This window comes from Salarias fasciatus, chromosome 13, assembly GCF_902148845.1.
Source record: "Salarias fasciatus chromosome 13, fSalaFa1.1, whole genome shotgun sequence".
NCBI classification, from domain to species: Eukaryota; Metazoa; Chordata; class Actinopteri; order Blenniiformes; family Blenniidae; genus Salarias; species Salarias fasciatus.
The window spans coordinates 5,471,485-5,494,688 of record NC_043757.1 but is presented as its reverse complement, the minus strand read 5'-3'; the positions used below and the strand labels follow the sequence as shown (position 1 = coordinate 5,494,688).

At 45.2% G+C, this 23,204-nt stretch overlaps 2 protein-coding genes across 2 annotated transcripts; both read right to left on the bottom strand.

The window, feature by feature from the left end:
- Positions 1-197: 197 nt before the first annotated feature.
- On the bottom strand, positions 198-9,717 carry LOC115399809 (uncharacterized protein KIAA1841 homolog). The gene is made up of 21 exons (XM_030107382.1): positions 9,557-9,717; positions 8,229-8,380; positions 7,950-8,121; positions 7,768-7,864; positions 7,433-7,671; positions 7,169-7,227; positions 6,062-6,222; positions 5,815-5,901; positions 5,626-5,736; positions 5,422-5,545; positions 5,171-5,323; positions 4,154-4,296; positions 3,972-4,065; positions 3,848-3,880; positions 3,678-3,777; positions 2,695-2,780; positions 2,523-2,551; positions 1,672-1,745; positions 1,492-1,580; positions 1,285-1,367; positions 198-1,152 (listed from the first exon to the last, which is right to left on the bottom strand). Exons 2-21 carry the CDS (start codon positions 8,376-8,378, stop codon positions 1,116-1,118), a joined length of 2,121 nt encoding a protein of 706 aa, XP_029963242.1. The 5' UTR covers positions 8,379-8,380; positions 9,557-9,717; the 3' UTR covers positions 198-1,115.
- An 8,597-nt stretch (positions 9,718-18,314) lies between these two features.
- On the bottom strand, positions 18,315-22,640 carry LOC115399388 (peroxisomal membrane protein PEX13-like). Its single transcript, XM_030106711.1, has 4 exons — positions 22,496-22,640; positions 21,048-21,757; positions 20,844-20,966; positions 18,315-19,086 (listed from the first exon to the last, which is right to left on the bottom strand). Exons 1-4 carry the CDS (start codon positions 22,567-22,569, stop codon positions 18,743-18,745), a joined length of 1,251 nt encoding a protein of 416 aa, XP_029962571.1. The 5' UTR covers positions 22,570-22,640; the 3' UTR covers positions 18,315-18,742.
- Between the last annotated feature and the right edge of the window lie 564 nt (positions 22,641-23,204).

The following is a 23,204-nucleotide window of genomic DNA, read 5'->3' as shown; positions in this document are numbered from 1 at the left end:
AGTCACACAGGACAGAGCAGCGAGGCGTCGCCATGGCAACGCCGGGTTAGTATCAGCAGGTTAACTGGAGGAGCTCAAACAGAAGCATCCGGAGGAAAAAAAAAAAAAAAAACACAACAACCTCAGAATCCAGACTTTTCATTCTCTGTGTCGTGACGCAGCTCGTTCAGGTTCATCAGTCTTTTTAAACACTGGATCTTCTACTGTTTGCTCATTTAAAATACTGCATATTGATCCAGTTTCTCATGAAATACGTTCAGGTCACATTTAATTTTTAATCTCAAATTGAGTCTAAAGCTTGGATTTATTGATTGATACATGACTTCATGTTTTCATTGAAATATTACTCATTTTTCGAATCTACTTTTGTTACTACTGAAACTGTCAACTCCAATGTTGAAATTTATCACAATACTTCTTAAAGACTTTTGTTTTCTAGCTTTAATCCAAAAGGTTGATTTTACAATCATAAAATCAGTTTTAAGTTTTTCACACTCAGTTTTTTTCTAATTAACCTCCTGAACCAGATTTCCAGGTAATATTTCAGTATTTTATCCTTATTATTATTTTAAATGTAACTCAGACTTATTTTTGCCTCAAGCCAACTGAATCAACTCAAAATTATAACTTTAAAACATGTACATGTTTTAAAATCACGTTTTAAGGTTATTTTTTTTCTTTAATTTCTCATAGTTTTACTCTTAAATTTATTCACTTTCTTTCGTTCATGCAATCTTTCTTCTCAGACTTCAGTTTTATTCTGTTTCCAGGATGTTTCTGTGTTTCTCAGTAATAATTTGCTTCACATTTGTTTGGATTTCAAGCTGGTTTCTTTTGTTTTGTTCTTTTAGTGATAAATCATGGAGTTTTTCTGTCCATCTGTCGTCCGACCCTCTTCACACCCGGCAGAGATGAGCTGGACTTCTCACATCGTCCTGAGGAGAAACTCCCAGAAGTCTCCACGGCGGGCTGAGAGACGGAGGAAGCAGCTGACGGTGATCGGACATGGTCACCTGAGTGGAGCGGAGGAGGAGGAGGAGGAGGAGGAGGAGGCATGCTGCTGACGGAGTTCCTCCTCTCTGCAGACCGAAGATCTTCACTTCACATCTCAAGCTCTACGTGGTTCTGATCTGAGCATAGCGGACTTTAGATCTGTTCCAGCAGACAGAGGGACATCATCAGAGTGTGTGTGTGTGTGTGTGTGTGTGTGTGTGTGTGTGTGTGTGTGTGTGTGTGTGTGTGTGTGTGTTTGAGAGAGAGAAAGTGTGTGAGAGAGAAGAGTACCTGGGTGTTTTCTCTGCAGTCTGTCGGGTTTGAGACGAGCTCTTGAACTGAGCTTCCAGTCTGGAGTAGATTCCACCTACAGGCTGAGAGCAGACGCAGATACACACACACACACACACACACACACACACACACACACACACACACAGTGTGGATAAACACCCTCCAGGTGATAAGAGACCACAGAGACCTCTTCACTCTCGTTACCTCCTTGGTGTCTTTGGACCGGCTCTGCTCCTGCTCTCCGAACCTCATCTTGGTCAGGTGGCCGATGATCTCCACCATGCGGCGCTGGTCTGCTCGTACACACACACACACACACACACACACACTGGTGGACGTGCCCCTCGGGATGAGGACCAGCTCCTGTGCTACACCGTGCCGTACCTTCCTCTCTCTGAGCGTCCTGGTTGTAGCGTAGCGACCGCGAGCTGTCCCACTTACTCTTCTGGATGCTGACACTGCAGCACGCACACACACACACACACACCCACACACACACACACACACACACACACACACATACACACACACACACACACATACAGCACGTTCAGTGACAGCTCAGGCAATCTCATATTTATCATTATTTACACCGTTGTTGTGTTTAGTTTTTTTACCAAGTGTTGTGTGTGTGTGTGTGTGTGTGTGTGTGTGTGTGTGTGTGTGTGTGTGTGTGTGTGTGTGTGTGTGTGTGTGTGTGTGTGTGTGTGTGTAACGCTGATTTACAGTCAGATCAAACGGCTGGTCTCAGGAAGTGGCTGTACTTCGCTCTGTGTTGCTCGTTTCAGCTCCTGTCTCTTCCCTCTGACTTTACGCAACAAGCCTGTAATTTGACACCAGCCTCATCCTCAATGTCAGCCACTGCTTCATCCGGAGCAAAGAAATCTGTGTGTTTTTATGATGGCTGATGCTCATCAAAACCTGGTGCATTTCATTGCATAACCTGTTTTTTAATGTATAAAAGCCCATCCGCTCCAGGCCTGGAAATCTAACGCAAAAACAGATTTTACCTCCAAAACAAAGCCCTGCTTTTGTAGAAACATCTGGACTGAGCTCACTTCAACTGTTTTTTTGTGTGTGTGTGTGTGTGTGTGTGTGTGTGTGAGTTAACTTCAATCTGAACAAGCACAGAAATTCAAGAGCAGAAGGAAAATCTCCTGCTGCTCTCAGCTGCTCGTGAACAGGACAGAACCGAGCCGAGGACTGGAGGGAGGAGCGGTGAGGCGAGGACTCACGTGAAGGGAGTGCTGTCCCTCGTCTGAGTCTGCAGGGAAACACAAACATCCACATTCCTGTCAACAGATCTCAAGAATAATTCAGTAGGACTCGGACATCGCAGTGACAAGAATTGACTATGAGTGAATCACTAGAGGAGATCTGGTCTAGTCTGAGTGAAATGAGGCTGACTTTGTCCACTTTCTCCTTCCGCTGGAAGTTGGGAGAGGACATCTGTTTCTTCAGGGGTCGGTGGGACTTCTTGGCTTTCTTCGCAGCTGGAAAGAGAAAGCAAAGACACGAGAGACGTCGCCTGGAGCTCAGAGGAGGAGGAGAGGCTCACGGGTTGAGGATCGATGGAAAGAGAATAAAGACAGAGCCGCTCTCCACTGAGAGCGTCAAAGATTCACCTGAGATATTTTCCACTTCAGTCTGTGATCTAAAAATAAATCATTGTTACTATTGTTGTTATTATCACTACAGTGTGTCCTCTATGTTCATCTACACAGACAGAATAATATATACTAGAGGACACAATGAATTCAATTAATATTCAATAATCATTTTATTTAATTTAATCCCAAGAATTTCTCAATTTTTTTTATACACTATTAAGTCACGTACTTAATTTTACCAGAAAATACTAGCAATATTTTCACAATACATACTGAGACTGTATCAAATAACTGAGGTGTGATTTTACCACATAATATCATCTAATAACAGACTTCGTAATGAACTTTATCTTACTATAACATCATACTAACTTATCATATTAAAACTTAATATTATGACATATAAAGGATGTTATCACATTATATCGTCAGCGGTTAATCACCTGATCCTGAGTTAAAGGGAAAGTGTCAGTTTAAAAGCTGACAGAAAACTTTAATTATCACGTAAAACTTGGTGGCATCATAAAGTTCTTGTTCTCTACATGAGCATTTATTACATAACATGGATTATATCATCAACACAGAAAACTCATGACGTGTTAATTATCTGTTTAAGATGCAATTTAACAATGGAATTTATGTAAAATAATTTGATATTTTCATTGCGATTGTCTTGTATAAAGTGAAACTTATTCTTTTCTACAGTATTTACTGAAAACTCTGAAGCTTTGGAGTGTCTGAATAGACTTTAAAGATGATCACGTCATAAATCTGCTGCACCTTGTTTCTTGGACTGCTCCTCTTCGTCGCCCACCTCGTCCTCGGTGACCTCTGACCCCGTGGTGTACTCCTCGTCCTCTGACAGGAGAGACTGCTGCCTCTGCAGGGAGAGAGCGGCGTTTACGGAGGAAACACACTCCGAGGCGCCGCAGAGAGCAGGAGGGGCCTACCAGCTGGAGACTCCAGTTCTTCAGGAAGGAGAACTGCTGGGAAAAGGTGGACGGAATGAGAACGGATACAAACAAACAAACAAAACAAAAGCAAAGGCTGAGTGTGTGTCGGCGAGGGACTCACGGTGCAGCCGTCCGGCCTCAGCGGGCCGAGGAGGGTCGGCTCCAGCAGGACGTCACAGTCCTGCAGCTTCTCTGAGCTGGACGGGCTCTGCTCACTGCTCACACACACACACACACGCACACACCACTGAGACATGCCTGTGGACATGATACACACACACACATGCATGCGCACACACACACCTCTCTGCAGGCGGCGTGTTGGACAGACACACGGCGTCTCTGTGCAGCAGCAGGTCGTTGAGGATTCGGGTTCGGGCCGACGTCTCCTCGTCACAGTTCTCCTCATCGGGGACGCTCACGATGTGGTCCCGCATCTTACAGCCCTGGACACACACACACACACACACACACACACACACACACACACACACACACACACACACACACACACACTCATAGATTCTGTGCCAAATGTGAGGGGGTGCACATAATGTTTTTTGTCTTGTTCTCAGGGGAGAACCTTGGGTTGTTGCTTGGTCCTCACATTTTTAAATATATTTTTTCCCCACGCCTACCTACAGGAAGAACAAAGTAGAGGGATGTGTGGACAATGTTACACAGCCTGCTTTAATTTCAACTGAAAATGAAGAGAAGCAGTGCAGCAGAATGTCTGAAACCTTGTAACTTTCACAAAATATAGTGGTGTTTAAAGCTCTGAAAAATAAAAGTGCTCGTACAGTATCTGCTTTTTATCACTTAAACCAGTGGTTTTCAAAGTGCGAGGCGCGCCTCCCCTGGGGGGCGCCAGAGAGCTTCAGGAGAAGCGCAGCGAGCTTTTTGTCCCTGTGCCACTGCTGTACCCCTGGAGCGGGTGTGTAGATGAAACAGAGCCGTCCGAGGCAGAGATATATATACAAACATTTTACTCACAACAGCAGAACATTGCACCTGAAAAGAAAGCTCTTAGTGATCACTGCCCCCCCCCCCCCCCCCCCCCCCCCCCGTCCGACAGTAGGGGTGAGATCCGCACCTTGCTATCCCCAAATCCTGGTACGCAAATGAGCGTTACAATGTTTCATCAGGTACGCATTTTTTAATTTGGTAGCGCATGCGCAGCAGCGCACCGCTTATGCGCACCCCTGCAAATGTGCACTTTTACTCCAAAATAAATAAAAACATTTCTGTTTATTCAAATGATCCCACTGTAATCCAGGAGTGTCTCACACACACACACACCGTCACACACCGGGTGTGTACCTTGGGCATGCCGGTGGGGTCGAAGCGGAGCACCCTCTGGTTGCAGCAGGGGTAGATTCCGGCGCCGTGCCAGCCTCTCTCTGCGCCCAGGCCGGGGTACAGCACGCTGTCGGGGTGGTACTGGCAGCGGGTCAGCTCTGCACACACAAACACCTGCACACCAGGACACACACTGTCAGGTCCACACACTCCGCACCGCACCCTCACACTCACACACACACACACACACACACACACACTCTCTCTGCGACCTGCTGACATCGGGAGCAGGTCAGGTGGTTGATGGTTCCCCAGATCCTCCAGTAAACCAGGACCCAGGACTTGAGCTCGTCGTGAAGACTCGTGATGTACTCGTGCACGTCCCAGCTCTTCTGTCTGCAAACACACGCCACAGTCCAGAATCCAGGCAGTGATACACACACTCCCTCCATTTCGACGGCGTCTGTCTGTGAGACCTTGTGTGAGTGTAGACGATCTCTCCACGAGCGTCGATGTTGATTTTCCCCGGGACACAGGAAATCTTCCTCTCCGTGTCTTTGGTCAGCAGCTTGAGGCACAGGCCACACCTGGCAGGAGACCGACGGACGGACACTCCATGAGAAACGCAGCCAGCGCAGAGAAAGTAATGCGAGTCTGAAGCTCACCTGTACAGAGTCGAGGCGTTTCCCGGAGAATCTCTGCTGCGGTGGTTTGGATCGAAGAGACGCTCGATTTTCTTCTGGAACAGTTTACTTTGAAGGACGAACAGGGAATGAAAAGGAGAGAAGGAAATCCTCTGTTATCTTTACAGAGTTCAGGAGACCCAGTTCAGGTCATCCAACATGAGGAGCTTCATCAAAACGTCAATCAGAACAAAGCAGAGCAGGACGTCCGAAACTCCGGCCGTCTCACCTCTTGAACTTGTCTTTCTTGTCCCGGATGTCGTCGGCCTCGTTGTGAGTGAAGAGCTCGGCGATGCGCGTGGCCAGGTTGCTGTTGATGCAGTTCATGTTGCACGGCGTGGCCACGATGGCGCTCATGTGCTTGTGGCAGTACTGGATGCACTCGTCCACCTGAGCACGGACGCCACGGACAGCGGTTAGCAGCTCCTCAAACAGGACAAACTTCAGTTTTAATGATCTGTTCTCACTATTACAATTCATGATCCTTTAACTCCACACGCATGCAACAATAACCTGAAGCTCTGTGGGTAGGCCTCTTGTTTTCGTCCAGGCTGATATATTTCGAGGCTCCAGCGCCTTCCCTAATCCCGTCGGCTCAGATTTTAACGAGGCTCATTTCCATCTGACGAGCAAAAGGCCTGAAGCACATCGCCACACGGAGCGTGACACGTCACAACTAGGGCTGTCACTTTAGTGCATTAATTAGATTAATCAATTACACCGTAAATTAGTGCACTAAAAAATTAATCTAAGATTAATTATTGCACACTTGAGTGGCAGTTCAATGTGAATGGAACTGTTGTCTCATTTAGAGGCATGTTGTATTTGTAGTATGAATTTTAAATTGCTGTATTAAGTTAGCTTTAGTATTCATTTTGAATTTAGTTTGCTTCAGTGGCTATTTGAGACTCAGTCTTATTTTATTTCAGATTTTTTTTTTTTTTATCAATATTTGTATTGCATTTTTTAATCGTGCACCAGGTCAAATTGGTTTGCTGGGATTGACTTCAACTTTTTCCTCTTTTGAATTTCTTTAATGAAACACACTGAAAGTGTTATTTAAGTTGCCTGATTGGGCTTAGAATTTATTTTGGATCAGAAGTCCCGACTGAGCTTCATTCATCATTAACAAAAATGTGGATTTCAAATCTTCTCTTCTCAGTGTATTCATTTGACGAGTCCTGCAGTACAATTCTGTAAAGTCCCTGAATTTGAATTCTTCACTTGGGGAGCTAAAGCAGATATGAGATTAAAACGCGATTAATTAGATGAATTAATTACAAATCCTGTAATTAATCAGATTAATTTTTTTGATCGCATTAGTCACAACACTTACTAACGTGTCCATCTTCAAGAACTCGGAGGAGATCAGGATTGAGATCACATTGCTGGGCTCTGTAACCGACAAACACCAGCGTGATCCACCCGAGCAGAGCGCACAACAGACAGACACACACACACACACACACACACACACACACACACACACACACACACACACACACACACACACACACACACACAGCACGTTCAGTGACAGCTCAGGCAATCTCATATTTATCATTATTTATACTGTTGTTGTGTTTAGTTTTTTTTTTACCAAGCCGGGGTTTGTCCTTGTTCCCCTCCCCGGCGGAGTTCCTCCTCACGTAATTCATGAGCCAGTCGAAGATCTGCACGTCGCAGTGCACCGATATGTCCACCTCCTCCCACCTCTGCGGGTCCACGGACAAGTACTCGGCGAAGTAGCGCATCTCTTTGACCAGGAGGTCTCTGGGACACGTGAAGTCCTGCTTCAGGTTCTTGGTCTCGTCGCACACGTGGATGACCATGTTGGGGCTGTGAGGAAGAGCAAGAGAGACCGCAGAGCAGGTGTGTGAGGAGGATCTGCTCCGGCTGAGAGGACCGGCGCTGCCAAGACCTATCGAGACGTACTCCCGGGGCTTCTGGGGTTTGTCGTCCTCCTCAGACGACACTCGCTTCTCTTTCTTCTCGACGGCGCCCCCCCTCCCTGCGGCGCTCGACTTGGAGGCTGCTGATGCCGGCAGAAAACGAAGCGTCACACAGGCGACTCGTACGGCAGACACAAAGATCGTGACGCTTCCTGATCTGCTCACCTGTGTTTTTGCTGCTGCTCTGGCTGCCGCCCCTCTCCGCCGCCTCTCCAGTTTCCATCAGGGCGGACAAGCCGTCCGACCGGCAGCTGCCTTCTTCTGTCAGGGCGTTGCATTGGTTGTCCACGTGAGGAAACCCCCCGGAGCCCTTCAGCTCCTCGAACCGACGGGCGCACTGAAACGACACGTCAGTGCAGGAGATTACTGCCTCCTCAGACACTCCGGCCTGACGGCTGCCTCTCAGGAGGATGGGACGAGGGCTGGTGAAGAAGTCTTAGTTACCTCCTTCGGAGTGAAGCCCGGCACCAGCTTGGCTACGTTGTCCCAGTTGATGGGCTGAGGAACGCCCCACAGGGACCCCAGCACCATGTCCAGGACCAGGACATTGTTGTCGTAGGGAAAGTTGTTGTTGTCTGAGCAGAAGCGGCTCATCTCTGGCAGTGAAGACAAATACGATCTGAATCAGAGGCTGGCCACCAGGTCTTCTCAGTCCAGATGTTCCTCGCTTGTCACCTGATTCGTCAGGGCATGATTGCACAGTGCACACCTAAAACAGATCTTATTTGGATTATCTTCAGTTCAGACTGTGTGGATAAGTTAACTACGATCTAAGTGTAATTTTTAAAAAGGAGGGGTATGATAAACACAGAAGGTGATTTGGCAGAAATAAGAAAGAAAACTCAGTTTGGGTTTAAGTACTGCCCTGAAAAGTTTCATATTTGGAAGATTTGGATGACAGAATCCTTTACAATCTCCATCCTACAGTAGATTGCATGTAGTTGACATATGTTGACTATTTTTCCCATTATACAGTGAGATTAAATGAGTGATTCCATGAAAAAATGTTCAAAGTCCCAAACAGCGAATCATAAACCCAAGAGTCATTTCAACAGACAAGTCATTTTAACGCTGGGCTGACGAATCCCAGCTTCGATTTTCTTTTGGTTTCTATTGCAATCTACAAGAGAAACAAACCCAGACTCTCACACTCACAATGAATTTTTTGGAGTGTAAGTAGAAAACAGGCAGAAAAACAACGCAATCTCCAGAGAGAGGCAACAAAACCGTAATTTAACATGATTTATGGTCACTATGAGGAGACAGTGCGAACCACCACCAAGAGGCTCCTTTCGGATCAAATGTGACTGACCTGTTGCAGATAAATGTGTTAAAATGTCCATGCAAAACACATCTGACTCCCAACTGCACCAGCCTTTATGAGAGCTGTTGGTAAAGCCAAATGAACAAAAAGCATGCAAATCAATAATTCACCTCTGGAGTTGTAATCATCTATATAATCATTCATCCCGTTTTAATCTACATTCAGCACTGTGTCCTAACTTTAATGGCACTTGACTAGACTGGACCGTCGCTGAGGGAGGTAAAATGAGTAAAACATGCGTTCACTGTGCGGATAATACACGCTTTATTCATGTCGAACAAAATAAATAATGAGTGCTATATGTTGAGAGTGAAGTTTGTAGTTTTAATGGATACAAATGGTGAAGTTGGGACAGACGATGCTCCCGCAGGCCGAGTCTCCTTCATCCTCATCATTTAACCCGCTGCGCTTCCGCCACACGCACTCAAACAACACGGAGGTCACCTACTTATCTGCTCGGGAAGATGCTCCTCGACCTCGACTCGCTGGGCAAATCCCGCGGCTGTGTGCGTTTAGGGCATTGCGTGCGTGCGGTGCTGATGCTGCGGCGCTCTCCTCCCGGCTAACCGCATCCAGCTAACGCTGGCTAACTTTGCGGGACGGGACAGGATCTGAGGCGTTCACGGACACAACGTAAAATACCACACCGACGCTCCTCCAGCGAGACAATCCGTCGGAAAGCGGTCACTTTCAAATATATCTCATTTCATTTGATAAATGCCTTGATATCATGGGTAAGTAAAAGGTTAAAACAGCCAAAAAAAAAGAGACCGTTTTGATGTTTAGAATGATTCAGGACGACCCCTCTCATCGAACGGCAGATTGTCCCATAGTCCATGAAGGCATCAAAAGCTTTTGTCCGCCGGCTGTCTAAACTCACCAATTGAATTTAACGTTTGAGGGCAAAACTGTTGAGAAAAATGCTCTGCAAATTAGAAAACGACGCTTTTACTATTTCAGTGTAATAAATTAGGTTTGTATTCTCCGTTTCGCCGACTCGTCTCCCCTGTCGCACTGCAGCAGGTTTAAGCGTCCTGTTGCTAGGAGACGGGGCCGTAAATCCAGCGGCTCTGTCGTAAATCTCCCTCAGACTTTAGAAACAGCAAAGGTCACTGGAAATGATATGAAAATGACACTGTTTGTGGATCAAATCTTAAACTCATCCTCCCTAAACATCACTCTTTATGTTTGTCGATCAAATAATTTATGGAAACGATAGAATACATCAAAAAGTATTTCCAACATAACATAATTAAAATTAATTATTTTTGTGTTTTCAAACTATCAAAAACAATAACTTATTTCCCCCTTGGCAGTTTGGTAAACAATCTTCTTTCTAAAACAGCCCGTTGTACAGTTGAGAAAACATGTGAAAGCAAGAGACTCCTTCCACAATCAATCAACAGATCAGACATGCTGATCTCTCATGTGAGAGAAATTGCAATATTAACCTCTGACCTGAGAGATGGGAGAGAACTCATGTTTAACTAAGAATGACTTAAATGGATTGATTTACTCTAGTGCTCACTAATGTGACATCCTTACACCAACCTTCATTCATGTAAAAGCAGATTCCGCCTCCTTTCGTTTTCCCCGAGAGCTCTGTGTTTCAGTCTGCTCCGAGAAGCTGGAATCCCGGCAGTTGTAGGGAAACATCTGGTATGTGTTCATCGAGCCAGGTTTCAGTGAAGCACAGAGCAGTGGATGTGCTAAAGTCCGAGCTTTATGTGTTCAGGGGGAGCAGTTGCTCCATTTTATTTGCCAGAGGGTGGACGGGGTGCCCCCACTCAGTTAGTCCTACTTTATGTGGAAGTTCATTTTTTTCAGCATCGACCAATCCTTCTGGGAAGCAGAGGTGCAGCCACATGAGGGCACTCTATAAGAGCTGATGGGGGTCAAGGGTCGTGATCAGAGACCCACAGTGATGAAATATCTGCTGGGGGAATCAAACCTGTAAATTCCTGATCCCAAGTCTGCTTCTCAGTGCCAGCCTTTTTTCTGTTACAATGTTATGTCCTCGTTGTGACGGTGGCGGCAGTTGTTCCTTCCACAGATTAACTCGTCCAGAATGACAACAGGTGGACTGGAAGAGTGCGCGTGTGTGCGCATATGTCCGTGTGTGTGTGTGTGTGTGTGTGTGTGTGTGGAGGGGGTCTTAAAGAGACTGTTGGTGTTTGTTAAGCCACCCAGAAGGCCAAAATGAAAAAAAAAAGTATATCAATAATTTCTTATTTAAATGGTGCAAGAGGTCGGACGTGTCCTTATCACAGGTTTGATATTTCACAGGACTGACAACAGAGGCAAACACAAAATCTACAAGAAGAAATAAAAACTATATTGTGTCTCCAATGGCTAGATAAAGTGTCTTGCAGTCTTTTAAAAATAGAAAAACACACGGCAATGCAGTGTTTTGATATAGAATACAAAAGCAGTTTCACGATCGTGATAAAATCCAAACAATAAAACTGTATTTTGTAATTGAAAGTTGTTCTATAGATCCATGCATTGACACAAAAAACCCGACTTTATTAAAAAACAACAACAACAACAACAACAACAATAAACCACAGAAACATTTTGAAAGATTGTTTCAGTTTACAAACATTGTGAGCGTTTGAAAGCATAATCCTGCATTCAATAACAGCTTGACGAGTGACAGAAGTGTGGATGTGAAGGACTGAGGTTCTCAAACTGGCCCCAGAAAAGCAAGCTAAAACTCATTTGATGTGTAACGAAATCAGAAAATCACCTGTTCTGGAGAACAAGCAGGTGAAGAAGGGTGGTTGTGTTGGGTGACTTCTCCAGAAATCCAAAGGACACAGGTGTGGTCAAACCAAGGAGCAAGCAGGTAAATACTGATGGGTGTGTGAGAATGACGATTGCAGCTTGACAGCATTCATAGGAATTTCTGAAGAATCTCAAGGATAAAGGTGGTTATTCACAATCGACATCCGTGAAACTGGGGAAAAAGTTCCAGGAGCAGGGCCGGGTCTACGCAGGGGCAAGAAGGGGCCTGGCCCTCTTAAATAAATGTTGTGCCCCCTCAAACTAAATCCCCCAAAATATATTAGCACGAGCACGCACCGCACCATCGTCGTTCCTAAGCTACATACGTAGCCCCCGCCCCAAAATGCACATTTGTGTGCCCCCCCCATACACTTGATATGAAACCCCTGAGAAGAATGTCTGGCGACAGGTCTGCAGTGACCATCTGATACTCGTGCACGTCAATGGTGGATTGGCTATTTCAGCACCATGGACAGCAACCCACTGTTAAACTTCACCACAACAGTGAATTGGCTATATCAGCAGCATGGACAGCAATTGGAATTCATCATTGAATAGAGACCCACTGTTAATCTTGACCAAAATGGTGGGTTTGGGTATTTCAGCACCATGGACAGTGCCTTGGAATCATCATGAAAGAGTGGCCCACTGATTTTCTGCACCACAACGGTGGATTAGCTATTTCAGCACCATGAACAGGATTTTTACCAAAACATTTACCAACTGATACTCTGCACCACAATGGTGGATTGGCTATTTCCTCACAATGGAGAGCCCCTTGGGATCATCATGAAAGAGCGAACTACTGATATTCTGCATCACAATGGTGGATTGGCTGTTTCAGCACCATGGACAGCGCCTTGGATTTTTAATGATATTGGGACCAACTGATAATCTGCACCACAATTGTGGATTGGCTATTTCAGCACCATGGACAGCAGTTTGGATTTATTGGTAAACAGCGACCCATCCTTAAACTTCACCACAACAGTCTATTGGCTATATCAGCAGCATGGACAGCTAATTGGAATTCATCAATAAATAGAGAGCCATTGTTAATCTTTACCAAAATGGTGGGTTTGGGTATTTCAGCACAATGGACAGTGCCGAGGATTTTTAATAATACTGTGACCAACTGATACTCTGCATTAGAATGGTGGGTTGGCTATTTCAGCACCATGGAAAGCGTCTTGGATGTATCTGTAAACAGTGACTTAATATTAATCTTTACCAAAACAGTCAATTGGCTATATCAGCACCATGGACAGCAAATTGGAATTCATCAATGAATCAAAACTGACAATTAATCTTTACTAAATCTGTGGTTTGGCTATTTCAGCCTCATGGACAGCACCTTGAAAACATTTTGAAAGAGTGAACTATTGATATTCTGCACCACAATGGTGGATTAGCTATTTCAACAGCATGGGCAGCGCCTTCTATTTTTAATGATACAGAAACTAACTTCTACTCTGCACGTCAATGGTGGATTGGCTATTTCAGCACCATGAACAGTACCTTGGATTTATTGTTAAACAGCTACCCACTGTTAAACTTCACCACAACAGTCAATTGGCTATATCAGCAACATGGACAGCAATTGGAATTCATCAATGAATAGAGACCCACTGTTAATCTTAACCAAAACGCTGGGTTTTGGTATTTCAGCACCATGTGCAGTGCCTTGGGAGTAATCATGAAAGAGCAGGACACTGATTTTCTGCACCACAATGGTGGATTAGCTACTTCAGCACCATGGACAGCATCTTGGATTTTTACCGATAAAGTGACCAACTGATACTCTGCACCACAATGGTGGATTGGCTATTTCCGCACCATGGACAGCCCATTGGAATCATCATGTAAAAGCGAACTACTGATATTCTGCATTACAATGGTGGATTGGCTGTTTCAGCACCATGGGTAGCGCCTTGGATTTATCTGTAAACAGAGACTTAATGTTTACCACAACACTCAACTGGCTATATCAGGACCATGGACAGTGAATTTGAATTCTTCAATGAATAGAGACCCACTTTTGATCTTAACCAAAATGGTGGATTGGCTATTTCAACACCATGGACAGTGCCTTGGAGTCATCATGGAAGAGTGACCCACTAACATTCTGCACCACAAAATTGGATTAGCTATTTCAGCGCCATGGACAATGCCTTGGATTTTTACTGATAGTGACCAACTGATACTCTGCACCACAATGGTGGATTGGCTATTTCAGCACCATGGGCAGCGCCTCTTAATCATCATGAAACAGCGAATTACTGATATTCTGCATCACAATGGTGGATTGTCTATTTCAGCACAATGGACAAGGCCTTGGAATTTTCATGTAAGACTGACCGGCTGATAATCTGCACCACAATGATGGATTGTCTATTTCAGCACCATGGACAGCGCCTTGGATTTATCTGTAAACAGTGACTCAATATTAATCCTTATCAAAACAGTCAATTGTCTATATCAGCACCATAGAAAGCAAATTGGAATTCATCAATGAATCGAGACTGACAGTTAATCTTTACCAAATCTGTGGGTTTGGGTATTTCAGCGCCATGGACAGTGCCGAGGACTTTTAATGATACTGCGACCAACTGATACTCTGCACCACAATGGTGGGTTGGCTATTTCAGCACCATGGAAAGCACCTTGGATTGATCTGTAAACAGAGACTTAATAATGATCTTTACCACAACACTCAATTGGCTATATCAGAACAATGGACAGTGACTTGGAATTCCTCAATGAATAGAGACCCACTGTTGATCTAAACCAAAACAGTGGTTTGACTATTTCAGTGTGGAACACCAAATGTGCTGATACACATACAAATTCAATGTTACAGGTGCTCAAACATTTTGCACCTGAAATACCTCCATAGAAAAGTCAATACGCAGACAGAACACGTACGTCGGCCCGCAATTTCGAACGTCTCACAAGCATCGTCCGACAAGCTGTTTTTTCCCAGCTCATTAAACGTCTCAGCAAGGTCGGCTTGACATCGGCAGGCCGATCATGCCTTTTGCATCCAGAGGGTGGCACACCGCAAAACGACTGTAAATCACTGCAGGTAGCCAGTAACCCAACAACCGGCCGCTGGCAAGCTAGCCGCTGTTGAACTACCCTGTTACTATCAGTCCACGAAAAAAAAATTTTTTTTTCAGTGGCTATTCTAGTTACAACATGAGTGAGTTAACAAAGTAATTTTGCATTGCTACGTGTGGGATTTATTCAGTTTTGGGAAATCCTGATGTCATTCCGGGCTGCAGGAATTACTGTAGCTAACTGGGCACAGAAGTGCTAAATGCTAGGCTAATAGCTCTGGACCGCGCTGAGGTCACACCGGCCTCGCAATGCATGCCGGGATGTCGGCACCATGTTGAAGTAAAATCAAACACGGATCAGCATGTTCAGCAGAGAAATCTGCACCAAAGCAGTGAAAAAATGGTTCTCAACTGCATAGCAGCTAGGTGTAGCAGCTGGGTGTAGCAACTACAGAGGGGAAAAAGCAGGATCTTTGTTTCACAGGTTTTCGGCCGATGTAGAATGGAGAGAGAAGTGTTCGCTGCACTTCAGCGTGCTGCTACAGAACACACAAAGGAGAAGCGACCAGCAAGAACCAGTAGAACGTTCTGTTGGAGGTGTGTGTGCTTTTATATATTTACCTTCTTCCTCTGTTTAACTGATGATTGATATGATTAGGTGTGTCTTGATGTAGTACTGTTTTGTAAACCTCACACAGGTGGAAGAACCAGTCACGGCCACACTCTGAGACCCAGAATAGATCCGCTAACAATATGCAGTCTTGAAAACTACTTAGTCTCTTTAAATATTACTTTTAACGCATTTCGAATGGTTTCTGAAGGCTTCCAGATGACTGGTTCGAGATCCAAATTAATGAATATTGTAATATGGACTCACTATATTAGCCTTAGCAGTGATCATAACGTTATCTGCGTGGCATATGCACCGTTTAATGTTGATTTTCTTTTCCCCGTTTCCAAATGATTTCAGGAACTGTCAGCAACGACCCTGTTTCTCCTGCATACATATCATCGAACTTCACCTTAAAGTGGACCGTTCAACAGCTGCTCTACAGTCAGTCGTTGCAAACAGAGTTCCTAATTCAACAACTCAGGGCAAGGAGTATGACAGAAGCCTCCCCATTTCATTACATTAGAGCAGCTAAACAACTTTGATGACAGACTTTGTCAGGACAGCAATTTTAAGAAACATGTGGTATGTCCTTTACTACCCTACAGTATATTTACACTGGATTATCCTCATCTTGAAAAGTAACAGGAATATGTGGGGGAAAAAAACGGGACTTGGATTGTCAGTAGTAAAAAATGTTTTTTGTTTTTTTTTTTGTTCTATTTCGTTACAGATCACAAAGCTGTCCATGACTGGGGGAAACTCTGCTTAAAAGAAACTGTGAGTTTGCAGAAAGGTCTTTGCACCTGAATTAGCCACCCAGCTGAATTGGTGTGGAAGAGGACAGAAGACTGGGATCAAATCACCACCAGTGCATGAAATCCTTTTGTCTAAGTCCTCCATGAGGCGCTACATTGGTTACAAATGCATACACTCTTTCACCACCTTCCCACCTGCCCTATCGTTGCTGATATTTTTTTGTTTTACCTTGTACTGTCAGTTCTCAACAACAGGCTTCAAACCAAGACTACTGAGGCCGAGGTAGAGGCTGCCATACAACACTGGCTCAGGCTGATGTCAGGTATGTTTTGACAGCTTATGTGTGTGATAATAGAAGAACCTTAAAGCGACACTAAGGAACTTTTCAACCTTAATAAAAAAATTTTAATATCTTTTGTGATGATACATCGACTTACAACTAGTTAAATGACCCCTCTGTCACGGGCTGAGGGCGTCAGTATTGCTTTCACTTGGACTAAGCAACTGTGAGGAGGGTGCTAGGAACCCTGCACACTAAAAAAACTCCAAATGGGCGGACTGCTTTACGGCATGCGTCACATCATGATATTACATTGTTTAGCCACTATTAGATTCATTACCTCGTCGTTATCCATCCTTCACACAGGCACTGGAAACAAATGTAGGCGAGTTCAGTCCGACAGCATGCCACCGGGAGCAGCATTTTACGACGCCACGCGCTAGTCCTCGTTCTTCTTCGTTCAGGCAAAACACTACCGCTTTTGTCCACTGGTGCCGCCAAAATCAACGAAAACTGAAAGTTCCTTAGTGTTGCTTTAAAAAAAAAAAATCTCAGCAGTGTGGTGGTGGTACAGGATTTCACCACAAGAGGGCCCGTGGGTTTTCATAACCCATCAACCCTACGTAAATTACGCCTCTGCTGTGGATCCTCCGTTAATCAGTTCATCAGATTTTAATTAGTCGAGTGTAACTACACTTTTTGTATGAAGTTGTAAAGTTACTGTTCTCATATTGTTTCAGCACCTCATTTGACAGGTATTCTGAATGTAATTCTTCTGGGAAAAGAGAGAAAACAAAACAAAAATAAAATTAAAGATGAATCTAAATGTTTGTACCATTATTAGTTAAATTTTTGCTGATATTGTGATAATATCATTATCGTGATATTTTTTTGCCCATGATAACCGTGAAGAGAAAATTTGATATTGTGACAGCCCTAGTATCAATGCTTCTTGATGTCATGTAGAAAAACACATTGACCCTGATGCAGGGAAGTGCAATATGGGCAAAAAAAGGGGTTATTCTGTTAGATTTTCTGGTAACAAGAATCTTATATCCTTTAAAATTTGACATGGAAAAAAAAAGTTCAAATTCTGTTTCCTCACCAAGAAATCTACGGACGGACAAAATGAACACCATCCCTTGTTTAATTTCTTTTAAGATATGCATGCAAGAGACTCACTGTTGAACTCAACTAAATGGAGAAACGTTCAGATTTTCTTTCCTCTGAGATACAAGTGTGCAGCAAATCAGTGACAAATCATATTGGTAACTAAGTGCCCCATTTACCTTCAGCAAAACTTCTGGACCGGGGCGATCCTGGCCACAGCTGTGCATCCCGGACAGACCTCGACAGATGTTCATCCTGAAAATCAGCTGACAAGAGAGCAATCACCTGGAATAGCGGCTGAAAGACATCTGGAAAACAGTCCTCTTCCTGTTTGCAGCAGCCTGGTTCGGAGCGCGGAGAGAACAGGACTCGTTCGCCTTCTTCTTCGAGATGATGTAAATTAAAATTTATCACGCAGACGGTATATATCACACACACCTCGACCCTAACGTGATCTGAACACTGAACCTTCCCGTCCGTTCTGCCAGAGTCACACATCAATGAATGAATGAATGACAATTGTGATGCAAAAGATGGACAGAAGGCCCCATCCGTGTTTCCCAATCACCACCAAAACAAAGGGAGAGTCATTTTTTTTTAAACTATTTATTTTCAAAATAATTATAATAAATATTTACAAATTACATTTCTTTCTGACCAAGCAACTGTGCAAAACTGGCCCGGCCTCCTAAACACAGCCAACCGCATGAGCTTTACAGAGAAAACAATGCAGAAGGTCAAGCAGCCTCTGAAAGAGGACAAAGAAAAGAAAACGCCACCTTGTTATTGTCCACATAGAAACGACTTGAAGATATGATCGCTCTTGTACGAGCACCGACTAACAGAAAATGACGACAACAAAGAGTGAGCCTGTCTATGGAAACCGTTCAGACAACAAGATCCTCGTGTTCGGTGGTTTTTTATTGAATTCCTAGTTCTGACTGTTAGTTGACCTCCAAAGATACACTTTAACAGGTATGGACTAAGTCAAAGCCCTCCATACACACACACACAGACACACACACACCATCACAGGTCCATCTTGTCCGGGATGTTCAGCACTGTGCTGGAGCTGGATGCTCCCACCCCCGCAGACTCCGACGTCTCTCTGTACGTCGACTCCAGCAGCTCGTCCGTGGACATCACACTGAGGTCCGGGGCGAAACTCGGCGCCGATTCAGAATGTGGCTGTGCCGCCGACGCATTCTGGGAGAGCTCTGCGTGAGCTCGGCGCTCCTGGGCGAGCATCTCGGCCTCCGCGTGCCTTCGACCTCGCCTCTTCCCGAGGACTTTGACGTAGTTGGCCGGCACGAGCCCGGTGGTCTGACCGTTGGAGCTGGCCAGCAGCCAGCCGCGAACCCGGGGCTGTTGTTCTGAATACACAAGAAACACAAGGTTCAGAAGGTCATCTGCTGCTGCGGGGTTGTTCCATGGCTGCTGATTAGCCACATTCTAATAATTCATCCAATAACCATTGTCCTGCTACAGCTGTTACTGTTCCTGTCATCCTTTTGAAATATGCGGTCTCACTATTTGTTTATGGTGTAGATGATTTTGAAAAAATCAGGATGCCCGAGACGAATGATTTAAAAGTTTGGCGGTTGGGATCGAGGAAATACAACCAGGAGCGATTCAATTATTGAGAATCAATGACTCACTTTGGCCACTTTGAGAAATAGAGCCCCAGTTTTTGACTCTCTTACCCCTCTCACACTGCAACTAGCGGGTCGACCCGTGTTTTCAACCCGCTAATAATCGCCTTTTGTGTTCTTTCAGACTGCATGCAGACCCGCGTCTAACCGCCTGCTGGCGAGCCACGTCGCTGCGTCTTCCCGCGCTGATGACATCATCAGCGCGACGGAGCAAAGCGAAAGTAAACAATGCAGCGGAACACAGTCCCCGTTACCTGTAGACGAATCTCCTCTTCCCAACGGATCCAGAGGAGCTCTCTGGTCTCGCTATCTTGCCAATACTGGGTCATCTTGATGAAGGGAATCTCACACTGTGTCCAGAAACAACAACTAGGTCGCTAACTTAGCCACGCTGTGTCGACGTCATCACGTAAGTTACCGCATCGACTCGCGTCTGCCTTTCACACTCCCTTTCGCCTCTCCCAGTAAAAAGCCGGTAGTAGCGACCCGCTAAAAACCCGCGTCGATTGCAGGGTTGAAAAACCCGAGTCGAATGCCGAATGAACACTTTCACACTGCCATGAGGAGCCGGGTAATTAGCAGGTCTAAACGGGTTTTTTGGCCAGTGTGAAAGGGGTATCTGACAGCTGAGGCAGGAGTTTTATAAGCAAAACCCAGCAACAACTTGGTGAGTCTGAGCTGTCCAGTCAACCGGGGTGTGGGGGGGAGTACAAGGATTTTCACTAGGGCATGGACAAGCTGGCACTGAGCGTGACACACTACAGGATTTCTAGTCACAAATATTAAACCATGTGCATTATCTATGATCTCTCCTTCCGAGACTTGTGTTTAGGGGGATCAGACAGCAGCGGTTAAACCGTGAAAATGAAAATGCTCCAATTCAGTTTCAGAACAAAGTGGAAACGCACCAGCTCGGTGTAGACAGCAGAAACACTGCTGTAACGCAGCTGTAGCTCTTCCGCACATGTGAATAAATGGACAATAACAATAACAGCGGTCTCAGTGTCATGACTCCCATATGTACATATCATCCTACAACTTGGTAGTTTTATAGATGAGAGTCACCTGGGATAGGAATCCAACTTGATCTGCACCATTCTTAATGTTCTCTGTGCAGGGTGTGGTTTCATGAGAAGAACAGCAGCACCCACTAGTGGCCTCATTTGAGAACCAGGTTGTTTTGAGGTCATTTGCAGAATGTTGCAAACACAAAGACGATGCCTTTTCAAATGTTTTCATGTGAACAGGGTTTAAAAGAGCTGTTGGGGGGAGGGAGGGTGTCATAATAATGATTGTCTCAATGTGAAATAACCTTCTGCAATGAGACATCAAGCTGAGAGAGTTCAATTATTACAGTTTAGAGTCAGTGGAATTGAGCGTATTGTCGGCACACAAGTGCTCACCTGAAGTCGACCCCACATCAAAACAAAAATACTCAAGACTTTGAAAAGTGTGGAGTGTTGTGTAAGAGCTCACACCTTTAGGAGCGAGGTTGAGCATGTCTCCAGCCTGCAGAGAAATCTCCTCCTCAGAGGCAGCTGTGAAGTTGTACTCTGCTCTGGCCACCACATGGTCGTCCTCCCCACTGGCCCAGTCAGTATCTGCACAAACAAACAAGTTTCACTGATATGTTCCTCAAAATCTACACAATGCTTTCAGGAATAATTGAGCGTAAGCCTTACTGTTTTCTTCAGCGACTTGGCTGGAGCTCAGCAGTTTCCAGATGAGGTAAGGTCCTCCCAGGACAACAGAGAAAAACAGAAAAATAGGCCAGGACTTCATGCCTGGATTGCTCGTGCCTGTGCTGTGCCCTCCGGAGGGGCTCACCAGGGCGTCCTGAGTGCTGTCGGCCCACAAGTCCTCAATCTCCGACCCGCGTCCCAGGAGCCTCTGCAACCGCCTGTAGAGGTAGCGCAGCATGCGCACCAAAGTGAAGGCCGACAGGACGTGGGTGAGGTGGGCGCGCAGCCGCGTGAACTGGTTGGCCACGTCCAGCACTGCGCGGAAACTGTTGTACACGGCTGAAAACGTGGCGTCCAGCATCATGCTGACGGACGCGAAAGTGTTGACGATGCTCTCGATGGACTCGAAGGCGCCGCGGCTGCTCTCTTCCGCCTGCTGCACGAAGCGGCTGGGGGCCACGTCCTCGGCGTGGGGCAGGCGGTTGTAGCGTCCCACGCCGTAGCCGCCGCTGCCGAAGCTGTAGGGGCTGTAGCCGCCGTAGCCACCGTAGATGGAGCCCCCATAGGGGCTGTAGGTGGAGGGGAACGAGCTGTAGGTTGGACGGTAGGACGGCTGCACTGGACGGGGGGGAACAGGAGGAACCACCCGGGTCAGGACAGGAGGGCCGGCCGAGGTGGAGGGGGCAACTGAGGGGGCGAAGTCTGCAGACCTGTTTCATAAAGAGGATACATTTAAATTACCAGTGTGACTTTAACGCCAGTTTGTCTTGATAAGGAGTTTCTCAAATGTCAGCTGTTAAAACTAACAATGATATTCAAATACAATCATGATGGTAAGAGAGAGAGAGCAATGATGGCTAAACTGTTTTCTTTCATGAAGGACCACGTGTTTATGTACACATGCTAACCCATGTTTACCAGATTTTGTCTATATTCTCAACATTTTTTTCCTGTCCTGTGTGATAGACGTGTATACCATAGAAGGGAAAGCGAGACAGACTTTCGATTCCATTGTCTTGTACGTACAGTAGAACTAACAATTTGTTAAACACTAGAGAGACAGGGGATGGAGGCAGGGACAGGACAGCGATACTTTCTTCACAATACGGAATTATATAAACAGGTTGGATCAATCATTCAGGAGTTGCTTCATCTTTAACCCAGTGTGGTTTTAACATCAGGTAAATGATGAAAGCACTTTCTGGGAGCAAAGGTCGACACGAGGCCTACTGCAGGAAAAAGAGCCACGAACAATGCATTAAAGTCGCTGTCACGAACAAATAAGACTGTGAAATGCCGCGTGTGATAAATGGATGATGAATTGCATCGTCGTGTGACTTTTTGTCTTCAAACAGTATCGCTCCTGTTGCTAACGTTAGCATTAGCAACAACCGCTAGCCTTCTGCACCGAGTAAACAAGGGACAGGTACAGGTTAAAGTTCCTTTACCTGTAATTTACGGGAGCACCCATAGCGCCCGGAATCCTCCTTTCCCACGGCTTCAGTGGGGGCTGTGAATCCATTTGGAGGAAATATATAATTTACAAAGTTAGAAACTCCGCAGCCGAAGGCCTCGCCGACCCCTTTCCTCGGGTTTGTGATTCCTACTACGGTAAAATGGAAGGGCCGCCTCATCTGATACCTGATTGGATAGAACTAACTGTCAATCTTTTTGTTGAGCTATGATTGGTTATGTGCTCTCATGCTGAGCCAATCAGAATCAGAGTAGCGCCTATCAGGGCGTTTGCTTCGTAGATTCCTTAAAAAAATAGTTGTTGTTTTAGTTTGATTTAATTATCCTGAATTCATTGATAGGGTTTTAGTACAGATTTGGATCAAACATTATTATGTTTTTAACATTTAAATACTCAATTTAACTTCCCCATTTTGTCCAACAAAAACGGTGCTGCAGCTCACCAGAGATGATGTTTTAATTTCTTATTCCTATTCTTCGTCTTATTCTCTTTCACTTTCTTATCCTTAATTTCATTCTCTTATTCTTTTTCTGCAATTATTTAAAAAGTGCACTTCTCCTTTGTGTCCAGCAGGTGGTGCTAATCATCCTCCTTTCACTTTAGAACCTGTGCTCCCACAGAAGAGATGGAAATTCCCTCCTTCAGGCCATTGCAGAGGTTAAGAAGGTTGGATGGAGGCAGGA

Coding starts and splice junctions, on each gene's coding strand:
- LOC115399809 (XM_030107382.1), bottom strand. CDS start 8,378: ATGAGCCGCTTCTGCTCAGACAACAACAACTTTCCCTACGACAACAAT. Junction 5,324..5,421: donor CCTGCTCCCGATGTCAGCAG/GTCGCAGAGAGA, acceptor CCTGGTGTGCAG/GTGTTTGTGTGTGCAGAGCT. Junction 4,066..4,153: donor AACACGCCGCCTGCAGAGAG/GTGTGTGTGTGC, acceptor GTGTGTGAGCAG/TGAGCAGAGCCCGTCCAGCT.
- LOC115399388 (XM_030106711.1), bottom strand. CDS start 22,569: ATGGATTCACAGCCCCCACTGAAGCCGTGGGAAAGGAGGATTCCGGGC. Junction 21,758..22,495: donor GGTGCTCCCGTAAATTACAG/GTAAAGGAACTT, acceptor TTTATGAAACAG/GTCTGCAGACTTCGCCCCCT. Junction 20,967..21,047: donor CCAAGTCGCTGAAGAAAACA/GTAAGGCTTACG, acceptor TTGTTTGTGCAG/ATACTGACTGGGCCAGTGGG.